The sequence below is a fragment of the Culicoides brevitarsis genome, chromosome 2 (assembly GCF_036172545.1).
Source record: "Culicoides brevitarsis isolate CSIRO-B50_1 chromosome 2, AGI_CSIRO_Cbre_v1, whole genome shotgun sequence".
Lineage (NCBI taxonomy): Eukaryota > Metazoa > Arthropoda > Insecta > Diptera > Ceratopogonidae > Culicoides > Culicoides brevitarsis.
In genome coordinates, this window is record NC_087086.1 from 31,394,390 (window position 1) to 31,412,614 (window position 18,225).

General features: G+C 34.4%; 3 protein-coding genes across 4 annotated transcripts; 2 read left to right on the forward strand and 1 right to left on the reverse strand.

Moving 5' to 3' along the window:
- Positions 1-619: 619 nt before the first annotated feature.
- LOC134828951 (zinc finger protein 433) lies at positions 620-3,200 on the forward strand. The gene is made up of 3 exons (XM_063841941.1): positions 620-1,311; positions 2,367-2,539; positions 2,605-3,200. The coding sequence occupies exons 1-3, from the start codon at positions 620-622 to the stop codon at positions 3,198-3,200; spliced, it is 1,461 nt and encodes a 486-aa protein (XP_063698011.1).
- A 2,998-nt stretch (positions 3,201-6,198) lies between these two features.
- On the forward strand, positions 6,199-14,699 carry LOC134828952 (collagen alpha-1(I) chain). The gene is made up of 11 exons (XM_063841942.1): positions 6,199-6,264; positions 8,194-8,252; positions 8,372-8,692; positions 8,751-9,790; positions 9,848-10,228; positions 10,359-11,030; positions 11,803-13,016; positions 13,078-13,201; positions 13,262-13,490; positions 13,548-13,670; positions 13,738-14,699. The coding sequence occupies exons 1-11, from the start codon at positions 6,199-6,201 to the stop codon at positions 14,534-14,536; spliced, it is 5,028 nt and encodes a 1,675-aa protein (XP_063698012.1). The 3' UTR covers positions 14,537-14,699.
- Positions 14,630-18,197, reverse strand: LOC134829992 (coiled-coil domain-containing protein 102A). 2 transcript variants are annotated; one of them, XM_063843319.1, is made up of 4 exons: positions 17,923-18,197; positions 16,594-17,867; positions 15,837-16,423; positions 14,630-15,015 (listed from the first exon to the last, which is right to left on the reverse strand). In XM_063843319.1, exons 1-3 carry the CDS (start codon positions 18,043-18,045, stop codon positions 15,901-15,903), a joined length of 1,920 nt encoding a protein of 639 aa, XP_063699389.1. In that variant the 5' UTR covers positions 18,046-18,197; the 3' UTR covers positions 14,630-15,015; positions 15,837-15,900. The 2 variants fall into 2 exon arrangements, with proteins under 2 accessions (XP_063699389.1, XP_063699390.1); XM_063843320.1 differs by lacking the exon at positions 15,837-16,423.
- Positions 18,198-18,225: the final 28 nt, after the last annotated feature.

The window sequence follows — 18,225 nt, forward strand, 5'->3', positions numbered from 1 at the left end:
AAATATTTTTAATTAAAAAATTGGTTGATGTTTAACCAAAAATCAAAATTTTCTACCCATAAAGAACATTTTTAATGACAGACAACCTAAAAATTCCCCAAAATTCGAAAAATATCTCACAAAAATACCGGGAAGTGACACCTTTTCGATGTAATTCCCCTACGGACGATGCGACAACAACATATGAAAGTGATGAGAGAGTCGACGTCAACATAAACACGACGCACATTGTTACCCAAAGGCACAACTACTTAGCGGGCATGCATCGATTAGTAAGTGTAAAAACCACCGCGATCATTTTGGCACATACTCGCTGCCTGAAAGTGTAAACAGAGAAAAATTAAATACTTTTGGCCACTATCCAAACATCAAAACTATTTTCTGACGCACTTTTCACAAAAATAATACACAAAGCCACAGGTTGTTTCGCTTCTCTCTCTCGATTTTTTTTCTCTTGCAAAAAAAAAAACGACCACTGGCCCGCGTCGAAATAGTTTGTTGCCGGAATCGTTATTTTTAGACCACTTTTTTAGATTATTTTTATAACGAACCGAAATTATTTGCAGGTGCATCATCCACAAAAAGTGAGAAGAGAGCGCGCGCGAGAGAAAAAAGCGTCATGGTGCACGAAAACGACGGTGTGCCAGAGGAATTGTACAACTTGAGGCAATTAGCAGAAGTGGCAGCCGGTAAATTGCCCCAAAATCAGCAAGAAATGAGTCACGAGAGCGATAAGGCGATCAACTACAGCCTCACAAAACCGAACATGAGTCAAACGTGCACGAAGAAAAAATGGAAGACCGAGTGGGAGGAGAGTTGTTATCAAAATGCTGCACAAACTCCGACGACAGACGCGTATCCAGCTGCCTTATCGACGTCGTCGCCGCACGTTCAGCACATGAATAATCACGCTTTGCACCCTTATCACTTGCCCTATGAGTCAGCATATGGACAGCATGTGTCGTTTATCGGAAATGCGACAAATGACCTTAAAATGACGAGCAACACCGGCAATTGTGACACACAACGACGAAACTCCTTGGTGTCAACATCTTCGTCGCTCGCATCGTCGTCCGATGATGATTCGTGTCATTTTAGTTATTCGCACAAAGTGTTCGATCGCAAGAAGGCACGGCGTTGTGTGGAGACTTTTGATGCGGTGGGCATGGAAAATACGAGCAATAGCATGACAAATAGTGCGGAGAGTGAGGGAAGTGTGGAAAGTGGCGCCGAGGAGATTCATACGTGTCCGGAATGTGGCAAAAAGTACTCGACGTCGTCGAATTTGGCGAGGCATCGACAAACCCACAGGTAAGAAAAGTTTGAAATTTTGTTAAAAAATCAAAAATTTTTGTTAAATAAGATTTTTTGACAATTTTTAAATTTTTATAGAAGTTTTTCTTAATTTCTTTAAAAATTTGAAATTAAATTTCCTCCAAAATTTTTAATATTTACTAGTTTTACTAAATTTTTTTATAAAACGTTAAAATTTTTAAGATTTTTTGACGAAATTAGAATTTTTCTATCAAAATTTTTGTGCTTTCAAAGTTAATTTTCTTTAAAAATATCAAAATTAAATCTTAATTTTTAAAATATTTTTAAAAATTTTAAATTAAAAAGTCAAAAATTAATTTTTATGAATTTTAAGACCTTTTTTAAATTAAAAAATTCTTTAAAAATATTTAAATTTCTTGAATTTTATTTTTTTTGCTATTTTTACGGCTTAAAATAGGTCAAAGCTTAATTTATGAAAAAATTCATTTTTTACATGTTACCAAATTAAACTTTTAGCTCCAAATTGTTAACTCAAGTTAAAAAATCGAACAAAATTTTATTTTTTAACAATTCAAAAAAACATTATTTTCGATAAATTGGCTCAAATGATCTCCAAAAGCAAGATTTTAGTCCTTTTTTGTGATAAAAATTTGAAAATTTAAAAAAATTAATTTATAAATGTTTAAGAATCAAAATTTTCCAATTTATTTAAATTTTTAATTTTTTTTTAAACATTTCTTTAAATTTGCTTAAATTTTCTTATTTTTGATACTTTTGCGTAAAAATTCATTAAAAATTTTAATTTGAAATTAATTTTTATTAAAAATTTTCAACAAAATCAATCTTTAGACCTCAAACTTTGCATAAAATTTAATAAAATATTTCAAAGTAGAACAAAATTTAACTTTTTAGTAATTTAATTTGAAATTTTTTGACCATAAATTGCTTTTAAGACAATATTTGAGTCCTTTTTATGAGAAAAATCTAAAAAATTACGAAAAAAAAAGTTTTTTTTTTAATGTTTAAGAGTTAGAATTTAATATTTCTTATTATTTTTCGATCCTTTTATTAACATTTCCTTCCTTTTCCAGATCCCTCCAAGACAAAAAAGCCCGCCGATGTCCCCAATGTGACAAAGTTTATGTCTCGATGCCGGCATTTGCGATGCACGTTCGAACCCACAGTCAAGGATGTCAATGCAAATATTGCGGCAAAACATTTTCTCGTCCATGGTTGCTTCAGGGACACATTCGCACTCACACAGGTACGAGTTTTAACTAAATTTGACTAAAAATTGTTCAAATTTTAACAAAATTTTATCAATTTCAGGTGAAAAACCCTTCAAATGCGAAAGTTGCGGCAAATCCTTCGCCGACAAATCAAACTTGCGTGCCCATGTCCAAACACATTCAAACGTCAAGCCGTACGAATGCAGTAGATGCTTGAAAAAATTCGCTCTAAAATCGTACTTGTACAAACACGAAGAGTCCTCGTGCATGCGGAATCACATCAAGAACGGCGGCACACCCGAAAAACCCCAAAACCGGAGGAAAAACAACCGAACGGAAAAAGACAACAAGAAACAAGCGATGAAAATTCCCGCTGCCGCCGCCGTCACGATGCCGCAACAACAACCAGAAATGGATTCGCAGAAAAACGCTCAGGAAATTGCCGTAACAAAGTCACTTGTGAAGACGAGAATTCGCGAAGTGCTCGAGGAAAACAGCAGAAAGTCTGCTGCTGCGTTGGCGAATTTCCAACAAAATGCATCAAAGGTCACGAAATTAATTAACAACAGAATTAGCGTGATTCGGACCGTGAAGACGTTCAATCCTGTCGACATGACGACGATGGATTGTCAGGAACCGCTGAACTTTGTGACGAAACCGCAGAATTTTTACAAGGAAAATTTGACGACGTTGTAATTTTTTTTTTAAATTTTTCCATCACAAAACCCGTAAGGCATTAAATTTTAATTATTTTTAAGTTTTAAGTTTAATTTTATATTTTTAATTTTATTTTACGTTAATTTTATTTAAATTTATTGTTTCCCCAAACGCAAAATTGGACAGAACAAAATGGACGAGAATGTCTAGTCTTTTATAATTTTATGATTTTTTTTCTTTTTTTTTAACAAAAAGATGAGAAAAAAGTTTTTTTTGTTGTATTTATAAAAAAATAGTGCCATGTATAAAAAAAATTTAAAAAAATAATTTTAAAACTTAGCTTTTAGGTAACATAAAATGTGATGAATTTTTTACAACGTAGCAATATTTTTTGATATCAAAATTAGTATTATTATTAATTATTCGAGAAAAAAAGAAGAAAAAAAAACTTTTTGTATTTTGTAGATTTTTTTTATAGAATTTTTTTTAAAAAATATTTTTAAGAAATTAATTTTAAGACAAAAAAGGCCGAAAATTGTGCAATAAAATAAGGTCTAGAAGAGAATACAAAGGAGATAGAATTTCGAAAAGTATTCGTGCTTGCAAGGACAAGACGATATTTTTACTTTATAAATATTTAAATTTATTTGTAGACATTTAGATGTTAGAGTAGTTTAGTGACAAAAAAGTATTTAGTTATTTTTTTATGTTTTTGTAGTAGAATTAGACATTTTTTTTACCCTTTTTGTACATTTTTTATATGGAATAAACAGCTAATAATGCCAAAGAAAACAAAAATTGATGTAGTTTTATTATTATTATTTTTTAAAATTGAATTTAAAAAGTTTTTGATATTTGAGTTCTGAAAATCGATTTCCAAAATTTAAAAATTTCTAAAGAAATATTTAAAGACGAAAGAAAATATTTTTACGCTTTACGTATTTCTGCTTACAGCTAAATAATTTATTTTCTAATAAACTAATTTTCTAATTTATTTTCTTACAGCTAAATAATAATTTTGAATAAAATTCTACGTTTTTTACTTGAAACGAGCTAAACTTCAAAAATTCAGTATTTTTTCCACATAAATTTCTTCAAAAATTTTCTTATATGTATTTTTTCTATTAAAAACTTAAATTGATACAAAATTTAATATTTTTAATTTTTAAATTTAATATTTTAAAATTTATTTAAATTGAATATTTTTAATATTTATAATTTATTTAAATTTAAAATTTTAGTATTTTTTTTATTTTTTCTCGTTTAAATGAACAAATTTTACTGATATTTTCAAAAATTATTAAATTTTTTGTTAGATTTTTTTTTGAAAAATTAAAAATTTTATTAAAAATAAAAAAAATTCTTGAATTAATTTTTTATCAAAATTGCTTAAAAATATTATTTTGATAAATTTGAACGTAATTTCCATTTAAAATCAAAAAATCCTATTAAAATTTTCCTCTTATGTGAAATTTATTGCATATCTTCAAGGGAATCCACTCCATTAAAAATTAAAATTCTCTCAATTTTTTTCTTATATTTTTTCGATAAACAAAAAATTTACACTTAAACATTCTTAACTCGTGATCTTTTATTCTACTAAAAATTTTACAAAAATAACTTTGCAATTAATTGCTAATTATGACGATTATGGGTCAGTCAAACACAGTCAATTAATTCATTGATCTTCATTTCATTCATAAAAGTTCATAATTCATAAAATTTTTACTCTACTTTTGTGTTTGTTTGTAAATACTCGCTTACTTAGTGGTTGTTCTTGTTATAGATCATTCATCTAATTTTATGTAATTACTCGTACTGACTTAATATTTCATTTGATAGAAAAATACAAAAAATTAAGAACCGAACGGATATATTCAATCAACGTGATGATCAAAAGGCATTTGTCGTCTTCTATTGATTCGTTGAAGTCTTTTGGCGATGTGTTCGAAAATTTTTTATGTGTATAGATTTGCAAGGTTTGAATGAAATTTTGCTCAAGAAGCGATTTTTTGAACAAAATTCTAATTTTTAAGGCAATTTTTACCCTTTCTTCATCAAATTTATGCTAAAATTTATCAAAAAATATTTTTTTAGTGAATTTTTAGGTGTTTTTTAAAAAATTAAAAATTTTAGCTTAAAATAATTTTTAATCAATTTCAAACCGTTAAAATTTACTCCTTCATTCACTCCAACCTATTATCATCACTTCAAAATCTTCTCTTTTTAATTATTCCCGCTTCTCCATATCACTTCTCACTTTGCATTCGACGAAGTACAAAAAAAAAATTCTCTCACACATGAGAATTTTCCTCTTCCTCGCACTCTGAAACATCATGCCGATCGTCAATCTATCGACGCGCCGCACACACAAACGCATCACAATAAAAATAAAAAGACAACAATTGAGTCTCGCTACTCTATTTTAAGTCATTCGGAGTTTAGCTGTTCCCGGGAACAGACGGAAAATATTTTCACTCTTCCGCGTTTTGATTTTTTTTTCATCATAAAAAATTACTTGGAGTAATTTTATTTCTTGGAAAAAAGACAATCAACAGTTGATTTCTGGTTCTGATCCAACGAAAAAAGCAAAAATCTCACAAGTATTGAAGAAACGGAGCAAAGTATTTTTGTGTTTTTAATATTTTTTTTTTCGTGAAAATAGTGAAAAATTGTACAAATTTAGAAAATTAAGTCATTAAAAACGCAACTCGCATAGCGTGCGTGAATTGTGTGGAAAAAGTTTTCTCTTCGACGTGCATTAAGAAAACCACTTAAGAAACACTTTGATCTTCCATCAAAAAAAAGTAAAACCTGCGAAAAAAGAACTAAAGTATTCTCAAAAGAGTTGAAGATGTACGGAATATAGCAAGAAATTGATTGAAATTATCAGCAACGGATTTTTTTTATTATACTTATAAATATTCGCTCATAGAAAAATACACGAGATAAGACTGAAGAAGATTTTTTGTGTTAAAAAAAAACTTTAGACATAAAAAAAACATAATTTGAGTCGCCAAGACGACATTAAAGGATCATGCTGCGATCAAATTGGATTAAAATACTGATTGTGGCAGTTGTGGTTGATGCTGCCCTTATTCGGGTAAGTTATTTAATTGGCGAAAAAAAAACATAAACTTTATGGATGATGATCTAAGCTCACTCAGTGGTGTTATCAGTTGCTCTAATTTTAATGTTTTTTTTCTGTGTCTTGTACGAAAGTTTGTACTATCGGAAGTAACATTGACCAATACATTGTTGACAGACAGAGGTTACTGGGTCAGAGAAATATTTTTTGACGTTAATTGGGAACTTTTTATTTTTAGGATTTAGATTAAAAATTACTGAAAAATAGTTTTACTTTGAAAAATGTTGGGGAAGGTTTCATTATTTTTAGTTTTTTTTGAGAAAAAAATGAGTGGGAAGTTATTTCTAATTTTTAACATTTTTTGTTCAAATAAGAAAGAGATACTGAAGACATTCTCCCTATAAACTTTGTTCCAATGCCCCAATTTTTGTCAATAAACCTCAATTGTGTGATTAATTGCAACAATTTTTAAGTGCCAGATCTGCAGTTTTTTATGATTATTGTTACATATCCGAAGAATTTCCACATAAAAAAAGCAATAAAGACATGTCAAAAGTTCACTCGAGGTCAGTTTATGACATGTCTCAACTTTGGTGATCAATTAGCAGTTAAAAATTTCTGTTTTCCGCTGGTTTTGGAGCGGATTGAATTACAGATACATAATTAAATACTTGACATACAATGTAAGAACTTTACAAAGACTTGTGGGAAGAAATTAATTTGAGCGTATTTCGAAATGTGTTTTTCAAAAGTGATTTGTTTTAATTTTTGCTCGACAGAATTCTAATAGGTTTTGAAATTGAAGTTAAAAATCGAACAGTCAAATCAAAATCTGTCTTAGAAATGGGTTTTGTAAAGCACGTTCTTAAAGACTAAAGGAAAAATTCAGTAATTTTCAGATGTTCTTCAGTCTGTAGCGTTCTGTTTATGAAAAATATGTGTTTACTTGTTTAATCCAATCACTCGACTGATTTTATTTCATCATAAATTGAGTAAAACTACTTTCTAGGCATACTTCAATTAAATTAAAATTTTAAGGTTCAACGTGAGTTTAAGATTCAACGTGTATCACTCATTACATTACTCCCCCTACAGCTTATGGCTTTTTAAAAAGAAATTTTTCTTTAGTTTCTATCAGTTGTCTAATAATCGTCTCTATATAACTTCGCTGAGCTGCTGATGTTTTTTATAAAACTTACCATGTTACTCAAAAAATATTACCTAATACTTAACCAATTTTCTCTTTTTGAAGTTCGTTTAGAAATCTTCATTCGTCTCTATAGTTAGTTTAAATGAGAAACTTCTGTTCTGATATCGCCACTTGTTGATTTTTGACTTCTGTTGATTTTTACGTGATTGTTTTGTTCTAAGCTTACCATTTTCATTTGCTTTTGATTGAATTTTGCCTTTTTCCTCTTCTTTTTTTTGGGGTATTCATCTTTGTACAAAATTTTCGAAAAATTTTTTTAGAAGTCCTTCTAAATTCTGATTTAAAAACATTCTTTAAATATTTTTAATTCTTTGTTGTAAAATACTTTTATGATAGTTTTCCAATTGCCAGACAGACTCGCCAAACCACAGTTTCCTAAAAAAAATAAAAACAAAAAAAAGAAAAAAAAAACAGACGATCGACATTTCTTGCATCACTTGAGAGACACACAACTCGATGAATGAATGAGATGTAGAACATATTAAATTGCGCGTAACATATACTTACATTTGTCTGATACTTGATCCCATTCAATTAAGATACTACAAATGGATTACGATGTGTGAACAGAGCTTTAAAAAAGTAATTAATCTGATGCATTCAATATCATCATCACTTTATTACAATGATGTGTTAATTAAAATTGATTGAAATTAATTTCACGTTAATGTTCTTGTGAAATATTGATTTAAATGACAAATTGATACCAAATGCAATTTTTCGTCTCGTTTCAGGAGCAAAATCTGCCAGAAAATGAACTACTTCGCGTGAAACGAGAACCGGCTAAGGGGAAGTAAGTATTTTGTCTTGTTCAAGTGTCACAGAGATCAAGGTCGACTACTGATAATGACAAGAAGAAGAAAAAAAAAAGAATTTTACACATTTTTTTAACCATACGATGATGTAATTTAGATTCAGGGGGCAAACACAATCGCAATACATGAACTTTGGTACTGAAGAGGATGGCAAAGCAGAAGCTGAGGCGACAGTTACGTCATCACGTGCGGTAGTTTCCGGCAAAAATGGCATGGGACAAGCACAGAGTCAGTCGACGGGATCTGATTGCGGATCTGAATGTTGCGGCGCTGATTGCGGAAGAAGCAGAGGAGATGATTATTATGCGGAGAAGCGTCCTGATCCATTGAGAAGTCGTTCTGATGGAGTAATTGGGCAAGATTCAAGATCAAGTTATCCCGGCGGTGGATCGTTAGTTACAGGACCTCCTGGAAGAAGGTAATTTATGAACAAGGGATATTTTAGAGACTTAATGACATAGTTTTGTATGAAACAGAATTGAAGATCACGTTAATGGAAGACCTCCAGTTAATGTTCCTATTCAAGGAGGAACAACAGGACTTGTAGATGCTTATGGAAGACCAATTCAAGGAGGTTCGACAGTACCTGTTGATGCTCATGGAAGACCAATTCAAGGAGGTTCGACAGTACCTGTTGATGCTCATGGAAGACCAATTCAAGGAGGTTCGACAGTACCTGTTGATGCTCATGGAAGACCAATTCAAGGAGGTTCGACAGTACCTGTTGATGCTCAAGGTAGACCAATTCAAGGAGGAACAACAGGATTTGTTGATGCTCAAGGAAGACCAATTCAAGGAGGTTCGACAGTACCTGTTGATGCTCATGGAAGACCAATTCAAGGAGGTTCGACAGTACCTGTTGACGCTCATGGAAGACCAATTCAAGGAGGAACAACAGGATTTGTTGATGCTCAAGGAAGACCCATTCAAGGAGGTTCGACAGTACCTGTTGATGCTCATGGAAGACCAATTCAAGGAGGTTCGACAGTACCTGTTGACGCTCATGGAAGACCAATTCAAGGAGGAACAACTGGGCTTGTTGATGCTCAAGGAAGACCAATTCAAGGAGGTTCGACAGTACCTGTTGATGCTCATGGAAGACCAATTCAAGGAGGAACAACTGGGCTTGTTGATGCTCAAGGAAGACCAATTCAAGGAGGTTCGACAGTACCTGTTGATGCTCAAGGAAGACCAATTCAAGGAGGTTCGACAGTACCTGTTGATGCTCAAGGAAGACCAATTCAAGGAGGTTCGACAGTACCTGTTGACGCTCATGGAAGACCAATTCAAGGAGGTTCGACAGTACCTGTTGACGCTCATGGAAGACCAATTCAAGGACATGGCGGAGAAACTATTGGAGCTGATGGAACTCCAATGCATGGAGGCGTTGATGCGCAAGGTCGCCCAATTGGTCCTCATTCAACAACAGTTGATGCTCATGGTCGTCCTGTTGATTCACAAGGCAGACCAATTGCTTCTCATCATGATGGTCGAGGAGATATTCCCGGACATCTTGGTAACAAATAATCTTCAAATATTCATCTCTCGATCAATTAACAATTTCTTTCTTTAGGAGGATCTATAACCGCAGATTCATCCCACCGAATGCCTGATAGAAACTTAATTAACGAATCAGGATCTCATCATAGAAAATACACTGAAAGAACACATTTCATTACAGTTCCCGGCACAAACCAACATGTTGTAAATCCAAATGAAGGTATGACAGTTCTCATTGGAACAGGAAATCCTCGACAAAGTGTTGTTGGTTCTACAGGCCCTGTACAAGTTTATTCAGGACCTGATGATGGAAAAAGTGCTCCTCATCAAACTGTTCATGCAAAAGAAGGAGGATTAACTGTTCTTATTGGAACAGGAGGACCAACACAAACAGTTGTTCATGCACCAAGTTCAGGAATTGGACCTGATGGAAAACCTTGTGTTCCTGTTCCAGGTAAGATTTTAAAGTTATTAAAAAAATATCGTCATACAGATTTAGCATGTTTTTAAACATAAAATTTTTAAAAAAATTTATAATTATTTGTATGAATCATAATGTTTTTTTTTTATTTTTATATTTAAAGCATTGCCAGGAGGTGAATTTAGACAAGTACCATCAGGACATCAAGTTGTTGGACCTTCTGTAACACATCCATCACATGTTCCTGGAACACAAACGCACGGTTCGCAATATCCTCAAGGTCCAATTACACATGCACTTATCCCCGGACAACAAGGAACAGGAGGTCAAACATATGCTCCTGGAAGTCAAGGATACGCTCCTGGAAGTCAAGTATACGCTCCCGCAGGTCAAACTACTACAGGATATACTCCGGGAAGTCAAACATATGCTCCCGGAAGTCAAGTTTATGCTCCCGGAAGTCAAGGATACGCTCCTGGTAGTCAAGGATTCGCTCCTGGCAGTCACGGATATGCTCCTGGAAGTCAAACATATGCTCCAGGAAGTCAAGGATACGCTCCCGGAGGTCAAACTACTACAGGATATGCTCCGGGAAGTCAAACATATGCTCCAGGAAGTCAAGTTTATGCTCCCGGAAGTCAAGGATACGCTCCTGGTAGTCAAGGATACGCTCCAGGAAGTCAAATTTATGCTCCCGGAAGTCAAGGATACGCTCCCGGTAGTCAAGGATACGCTCCCGGAGGTCAAACTTCTACAGGATATGCTCCGGGAAGTCAAACATATGCTCCAGGAAGTCAAGTTTATGCTCCCGGAAGTCAAGGATACGCTCCCGCAGGTCAGGGCTTTAAATTACTTCTGATTTTACTTTTAACTTTTACTTTTTCTATAAGCAAAAGTAAAAAGTAAAAAAAAATTTCATAATTTACTTTTCAAAAAAGTAAAATAAATTCCTTTACTTATGAGTAAAATCAAAACAGTTTATTTTACTTGAGTAAAAAGTAAGAATTTTATATTTTTTTACTTAACTACAAATTCTGCTCGAAATGATTTTACAATTGACCAAAATTATCAAAAAAGAAAAAATTATCTGTGGTTAAGGTTAAGCTTTAAAATTTAGATGTTTTCATGCATTTTTGAGGCAATTTTGTGTCATATTGAATGATCAAATCATCTTAAATCCAGTGTTTTTTGCAAAAAAAAAAATTAAGATCTTTTTATCAAATGAAATAGGTCAAAATAAAAAAAATAATTTTATGTTAAAATGTTGCAAACAAAATTTCGTACAAAAACGTTGAACATTATTTGGATAAAATTTTAAAATATGAAAGATATAGTGATGATATACGTATTAAATCAAATTGTTGAAAATATCATCAACATTTTTTTTGTCATTAATTCTTAAGAAAATTTAAAAAAATATATATTTCTGGATCAAAAAACCTTTTAAATCAAGTATACGCTCCCGGAGGTCAAACTACTACAGGATATGCTTAAGGAAAATCAAGGATACGCTCTACTTGAAAAAAAAATTAAATTTTTAGTTTTATTTTAACTTTTTACTTAAGTAAAAAAATAAATATTTAAACTTTAATTTCAAACTACTACAGGATATGCTCCAGGAGGTCAAGGTTACGCTCCTGGAAGTCAAGGATACGCTCCCGGAGGTCAAACTTCTACAGGATATGCTCCGGGAAGTCAAGGATACGCTCCTGGAAGTCAAGGATTCGCTCCTGGAAGTCAAGGATACGCTCCTGGAAGTCAAGGATACGCTCCCGGAGGTCAAACTTCTACAGGATATGCTCCGGGAAGTCAAACATATGCTCCAGGAGGTCAAACATATGCTCCTGGCAGTCAAGGATACGCTCCTGGAAGTCAAGGATTCGCTCCTGGAAGTCAAGGATACGCTCCCGGAGGTCAAACTACTACAGGATATGCGCCGGGAAGTCAAGGATACGCTCCTGGAAGTCAAACATTTGCTCCAGGAAGTCAAGGATACGCTCCTGGAAGTCAAGTTTATGCTCCCGGAAGTCAAGGATACGCTCCTGGAAGTCAAGGATACGCTCCTGGAAGTCAAGGATACGCTCCCGGAGGTCAAACTACTACAGGATATGCTCCGGGAAGTCAAGGATACGCTCCTGGAAGTCAAGTATACGCTCCCGGAGGTCAAACTACTACAGGATATGCTCCGGGAAGTCAAGGATACGCTCCTGGAAGTCAAGGATACGCTCCTGGAAGTCAAGGATACGCTCCCGGAGGTCAAACTTCTACAGGATATGCTCCGGGAAGTCAAGGATATGCTCCTGGAAGTCAAGGATACGCTCCTGGAAGTCAAGGATACGCTCCTGGAAGTCAAGGATACGCTCCCGGAGGTCAAACTACTACAGGATACGCTCCTGGCAGTCAAGTATACGCTCCTGGAAGTCAAGTTTACGGACCCGGAGGTCAAACAGGATCTCAAGGAAGTTATGCTCCTGGCATACCTTCTTATAGCCAAGTTTTATTACCAGGACAAGTACAACCTTCTTATGTTCCGGGACATGGGCAAGTAATTCCCCAAACTCAAGGCGGAAGCATTATTGCAAGACCTGGCGCTAAAGTTACAGGCGACAAAGAATTGGCAAGCGGCGAAGTCCCCGAAGAAGATGACGATTCATTCTCGTTAGCTGAAACATCGATCAAAGAAGGAGCTGTTTCAGCAGCTGCTCAAGGTCGCAAAAATGGAGGAACAGCTAAAACAGAAGTTTCTGGTTCGTACAAAGATGGCGGAAGCTTTAGCGCAAGTGCACAAACATCTGATTCGGATCGAGGAGCACAAGTTCAAGTAAGTTTTAACGAAGCTTTTTCCTCATTTAAATTTTTTCACAAAATTTTTTGGTTTAAAGGTTCAAGGAGGCAAGGAAGGCGCACAAACATCTGCTCAAGGCACAGGCGGAGCAGCCCAATCTCAATCTCAATTGTCCGTTAACGCTAAAACTGGAGCAACTTCTGCTACAGCTCAAAGCTCAGGTAAAATTTTAAATATTTATCTTTAAATTTTCAAAAATTAATAAATTTCGAACTTTTTAGGAATAAAACACGAGAGCGAATCCGAAGTTGAAGCAAGCGAAAAGGGAGGTTTAGCTGATGCTCAAGCTGAAGGACCTGGAAGAACTTCATCACAAGCACAAATTGGTTTCAAACCTATTGACGAAAGCGAAGTACAAGACAATCACATTTTCAATGGCGGAGGACAATCTTCTGCTTCTTCTACAAAATACTCTGGCCAATCTCAATCTCAAATCAACGGAAAATTCAAGTATGTAACTAAAGATTCAAATGATTTTTGTTAAAATTCATTAAAAATTTTCTTTAGATTTGGAATTTCTTACCATGGAGCTTCTCAGAGTGCATCAGGATCAAAAGATCACGTCGCCAAATATCGTGAACAGAACAAATTAGTCTTCCAAAAGATCTCATCTTTGCAACAAGCTACCAAGTGAGTGATTTTTCATGAAAAATTAAACAAAATTTGATACATTTTAATGATTTTTTATCATTTTCAGGAAAGCAGAGGCTGATTCCGAAGCATCTGGCACAAAACAACGTTCACAACAAACTGCCTCATTCACGACTAAAAAGCCCGAAGAGTATTCCGCTGAACCCGAAGAGTACGATGAAGAAGAAGACGAAGAAGATTACGAAGAACAAGAATATCCCGTGATGGAACGCGAAGGAGGCCTTCCTCAAGTAAAATCGAGCACAGTTGACGACAAAGATGACACCGACGAAATGGAATTGCCCGTTTCAACAACAACCACAGCTCGTCCTCGTGTCAACTTCAAAGCTCACACGTTGCCACCCAAAGCGAAAATCTTCAATCAATCCAGTCCGGGACAAAAACAAACTGCTGTCGTCGCCAACCCCGATGAAAAATTCAAACTCGTTCAAACACAAAACGGTCGTTCGACATACCATCCACGCCAACAATCCACAACTACGGAAAAAGTTCCCTCGGGCTTCAAGGAAATCGAAAAGAAGGAAACTCCCAAAGCCTTGTCGCAAAAACAAGAACGCAAAGAAGTTGTAACGACAAAATTCCTACCCTCAAAGGCAAGCGCCCAAGAAATCGACAAAACCAAAATGCCCGATAGCTTCGTAACTGTCACGAAACAAGTGACTGGCGTGAACGAGGACAAGAAACCCGGCAAATTGCCCGGCATTGAAGGAAAGAACTTTGAATCGACTTATTACACAAAATCATCAACTTGTGGCTACTTTACGTTCACATGCAACATCGTTTATGGCGCCAATGGCAGAAGTAAGATTTGTCGACCAAAGCCGCCAACTAACGGAAAGTGCTAAAAACTTACATTTGGAGCAAAACACTGCCTTAGTTTTTAAAAGTTTTATTTTTTTTTGTCATTAAATTTTAGAGCTTTATAAAGTTTAGGGTTTTTTTGAGTAATTTTTCTTTTTTAATATTAATTCTTTCATATTTTGTAATAATTAATAATTATATTCATAGTTTTTAATACTTTTATTCGGAAAAAATGTCAAAAACAAAAAAACTCACACAAATACGAAAAATTTGTTAAATTAAAATTAAAAAATATAAATAAATGGCAATCAAGTCTTTTCAGTTCCGTTATTTTAAAAACTAACAACTTAAATGTAATTTTTGTATCAACACACTTTTTACGTAGGAAAATAAATTCAAATCGTTTTTGAATGTGATTTTTTTTTTTGATTATTTTAATTTTTAATGATTTTTTGAGGGTTTGAGGTGTTGTCACACATCACTTTGTTTATCACTATTGCTGACAGATCCATTGGGAAGAATTCTGTTAAAATAAAAAAAATCAAATTATTTTTTTTGAATTAGGCCGCTCCAAATGCAACTCAATAGTTTTGTCAAAAATTTTTGAAATAAAAATGATAGGGGCAAAATTAAAAAAAAAATTTGAAATACTTTTTTTCATACAAAATGCCAAATTTCAAAGAATTTTTGACCGTTAATCAATATTTCTGTTGTTTTGAATTTTTTACATTAATATTTGTGTATTAAAAGTTGATCTAAAAAAATTTTAATTAAAATTGAAAAAAAATGAATACCTATCTTAAAAATAACTGTCAATTTTTTTTTTTTTTTGACAAAAAAATTCCATAATTTTCAATAAAATTATTTTTTAAAAAAATTTAATGTCAAAATACGATTTTCAATACAAAAATTACTAAAAATTGAAAAATTTTCATAAAAATAACTGTCAAATTTTTTTTGATAAAAAAATTCCATAATTTTCAATAAAATTATTTTTTGAAAAAATTTAATGTCTAAATACGATTTTCAATACAAAAATTGAAAAATTTTCTTAAAAAAATTATGAAAATACACCAAAAATTGGTAATTTTTGATGAAATTTTTTTTTTATTTTGCCTTATTGTATTTTCGAATTCAAAATGGGGCATCGGACAAAACTATTGAGTTTCATTTGGAGCGGCCTAATTTTTTTTTAATTTTTTAACCTAAAATGACTTCTGAAAAAATGTTAAAAATGATGAAAAACAAGACAATTTTTCATGCGATGACCTTGAAAAAACACTCAAAATGATGACAAATTGTGCAAAAAAGCAAGACACAACCACAAAAACGCTCGTTACTTACACTTTTCATCACTACCAACTAATATGTTTCGTTTAAATTTTTACGATATAAATGTATAAAATGACTATTCGTCATCGGAGACTTTGAGCCCATCCAAGTTAATGCTGCTCGTCATTGAATAATTGCCTTTGGAATTCGCAATGGGCGCCTCATCATTAAATCCGGGCGACGTAACATCCTCATAATTATTCTCAAGATACGAATTTCGCTTCGGAATAAAGGAACCCGCTTGTTTTTGTGACACGGAATAAATGGGTTGCTTATTGGAGCGACTGGAATTGTCGAATTTTTGCTTTGCCCGTTCAAAATTGAAGGCGTTATTGCGCGATTGCATCCGCATATCGAACGAATTGAGATCGGATTCGATCAAAGTGGGTTTCGCATCGGAATAGGTTCGTTGATGGGACTTTTGGGAGGGTTTTGTGACGGGGGCTTGTTGCGAAGACGGATTTTCCGAGGCATATGAGGAGATGTGGGAACGTTTTGTGTCGTCAAAGAGTTGTTTGAGCTCGTGGATGTTGGGTTTGTATTCATGCGGAAAGCCAATTTTAGTTTTGAATTGTTTGTTTGGACTGGCGGTGTTATTTCTGGATGAAAAATTTTTGGGAAAAATGACAGACAGAAGCACGCGAAAAGCAATTATTCATAAAAAAGCAGCAAAAACGATACAGATACGAAACAAAAGCGGCGTCCATCAAAAAACAAAGGTTTGTTAGTAAAAAAATTTTCGCACGAGACCCCACAAACGACGACTTACCTCGAATGCAAATGCTGCATTTGTACTTGGAAATGCTCATTTTGCTGAGTTAGCTCCTCATTTTGTCTCTGAAGACGTTTCACGTGATTCAAGGTCGAATCCAACTCATCTTCAACTGCTGCCAATTCTCGTTTGAGCTCTTCAACCCGAGTTCGTAACCTTTTCACCTCAGTTTCGTATTGCTCGGCTCTTCTTACGGCATGTTGCAGTTCCGTGTTCGATTCTGTCAACATTTTCTTCATTTTATTATTGGAATGCTTGACGTCGGCCAGTTCTTTGGTCTTGTCTGCCAAATCTTGTTGCATCGTGCGAATTTCGGCGTCGGTATTTGTGATTGGGCGCCCTTTACGTTCAAGCCGATCCTGTAAATCTTGCAATTCGGAACGTAATTTTTTGTTTTCGCGATCCATCGTGAGCTTTTCCGTCTCTAAACGTTCACGTTTGCCCCATTCGGCGGCATTTTCCGCCTGTAACTTCTCCAATTCGGTCCGTAAATCGCAAATTCGCTTCTCTAAAGCCTCCCGAGCGACAACTTCCTCTTGCAATGAATTATTGGCGATACGTAATTCCGCGCGATGCGTTTCCTGCAACGTTAGGAGTTCACGAACGGCTTCTTGCTTCGCTTGTCGCAAGTCTTCGCACTTGGAACGCAAGTCATGGAACTCGTGACGGAGTTTTTCGAAATTTTTGTGCAACGCGTTTTTCTCTTCCCGCTCGAGTTGCATCCCTTTTTGCGCTTCATCGAGTTTATTTTGCAACGTGGTGACTTTTTCCAACAAAAAATCCTCGTTTTGGTCCTCTTTCGACAATTGTTGGATCAAACGTCGTTCTTCGGCGATTTGCTCGTCTTTGGTTAATTGCAGCGAATGTTTCGCTAACGCTTCTTCCAACAAATCCACGTTATTTTCGCCATTTTTCTCGACTTTTGTCACCAATCCGTCTTCGGAATTTACGTTTTTCATGCCATCGGAGGAGATGTCAGGTGATCCATTACTTGCATCGCGATTGTCGTCTTCTTTCTTGAACTGTCCCGCATGCTTGAGCATCAGCAAGTGAAGTTTTTCCATCTCGCGTTTGTAGTTTTCGACGTCTTTTTGGGCAGTTTCGAGACTGGCACGGAGTTGTTTGACTTCGTCGCGTGCCTTGTTCCGCTCCGTACGGACTTTACTCCATTTTTCACGCCAATTTTGCGTGCAATCACTCCACCATTTCATCGTTTTTTCCATTTGGGCGGCTCGGGCGCGGGCTTCTTCGAGCTCTCGTTGTCGTTGCGACTAAAAAAAATCAAAAATTTAAAAAATTTGAATAAAAATTAAGTGAAAAAATTACTTCTTTGATGTCCCATTCGGAAGAAACTTGTGGCGATGATGCATTTTCCAGGATATTTTTCGTAGGAGCTGTACGGGAAGTTACTCCCAAGCTTGCCGAAATATTTTGCGACATATTTTCCATCTAAATATCGATTTTTTTGATTGATTTTGAGCTGTTTCTTTAAAAATTATCTTTAAACTTTTAATTTTTTACATTTTTTCTTAATTTTAAACGAAATATAGCATGGAAAACACAATTTTTCCGGAAAATCGAAAGGAAAACAAATTTTTTAATGGAATTTGCCACTGTTAATTCAAGTTA

Excerpts from the sequence above, each read along its gene's own strand:
- LOC134828951 (XM_063841941.1), top strand. The coding sequence starts at position 620 with ATGGTGCACGAAAACGACGGTGTGCCAGAGGAATTGTACAACTTGAGG. Across the intron at positions 1,312-2,366 it reads AGGCATCGACAAACCCACAG|ATCCCTCCAAGACAAAAAAG; the intron begins GTAAGAAAAGTT and ends TTCCTTTTCCAG. Across the intron at positions 2,540-2,604 it reads ACACATTCGCACTCACACAG|GTGAAAAACCCTTCAAATGC; the intron begins GTACGAGTTTTA and ends TATCAATTTCAG.
- LOC134828952 (XM_063841942.1), top strand. The coding sequence starts at position 6,199 with ATGCTGCGATCAAATTGGATTAAAATACTGATTGTGGCAGTTGTGGTT. Across the intron at positions 9,791-9,847 it reads AGATATTCCCGGACATCTTG|GAGGATCTATAACCGCAGAT; the intron begins GTAACAAATAAT and ends TTCTTTCTTTAG. Across the intron at positions 11,031-11,802 it reads TCAAGGATACGCTCCCGCAG|GATATGCTCCAGGAGGTCAA; the intron begins GTCAGGGCTTTA and ends AAACTACTACAG.
- LOC134829992 (XM_063843319.1), bottom strand. The coding sequence starts at position 18,045 with ATGGAAAATATGTCGCAAAATATTTCGGCAAGCTTGGGAGTAACTTCC. Across the intron at positions 17,868-17,922 it reads CCGAATGGGACATCAAAGAA|TCGCAACGACAACGAGAGCT; the intron begins GTAATTTTTTCA and ends GATTTTTTTTAG. Across the intron at positions 16,424-16,593 it reads ATGCAGCATTTGCATTCGAG|AAATAACACCGCCAGTCCAA; the intron begins GTAAGTCGTCGT and ends TTTTTCATCCAG.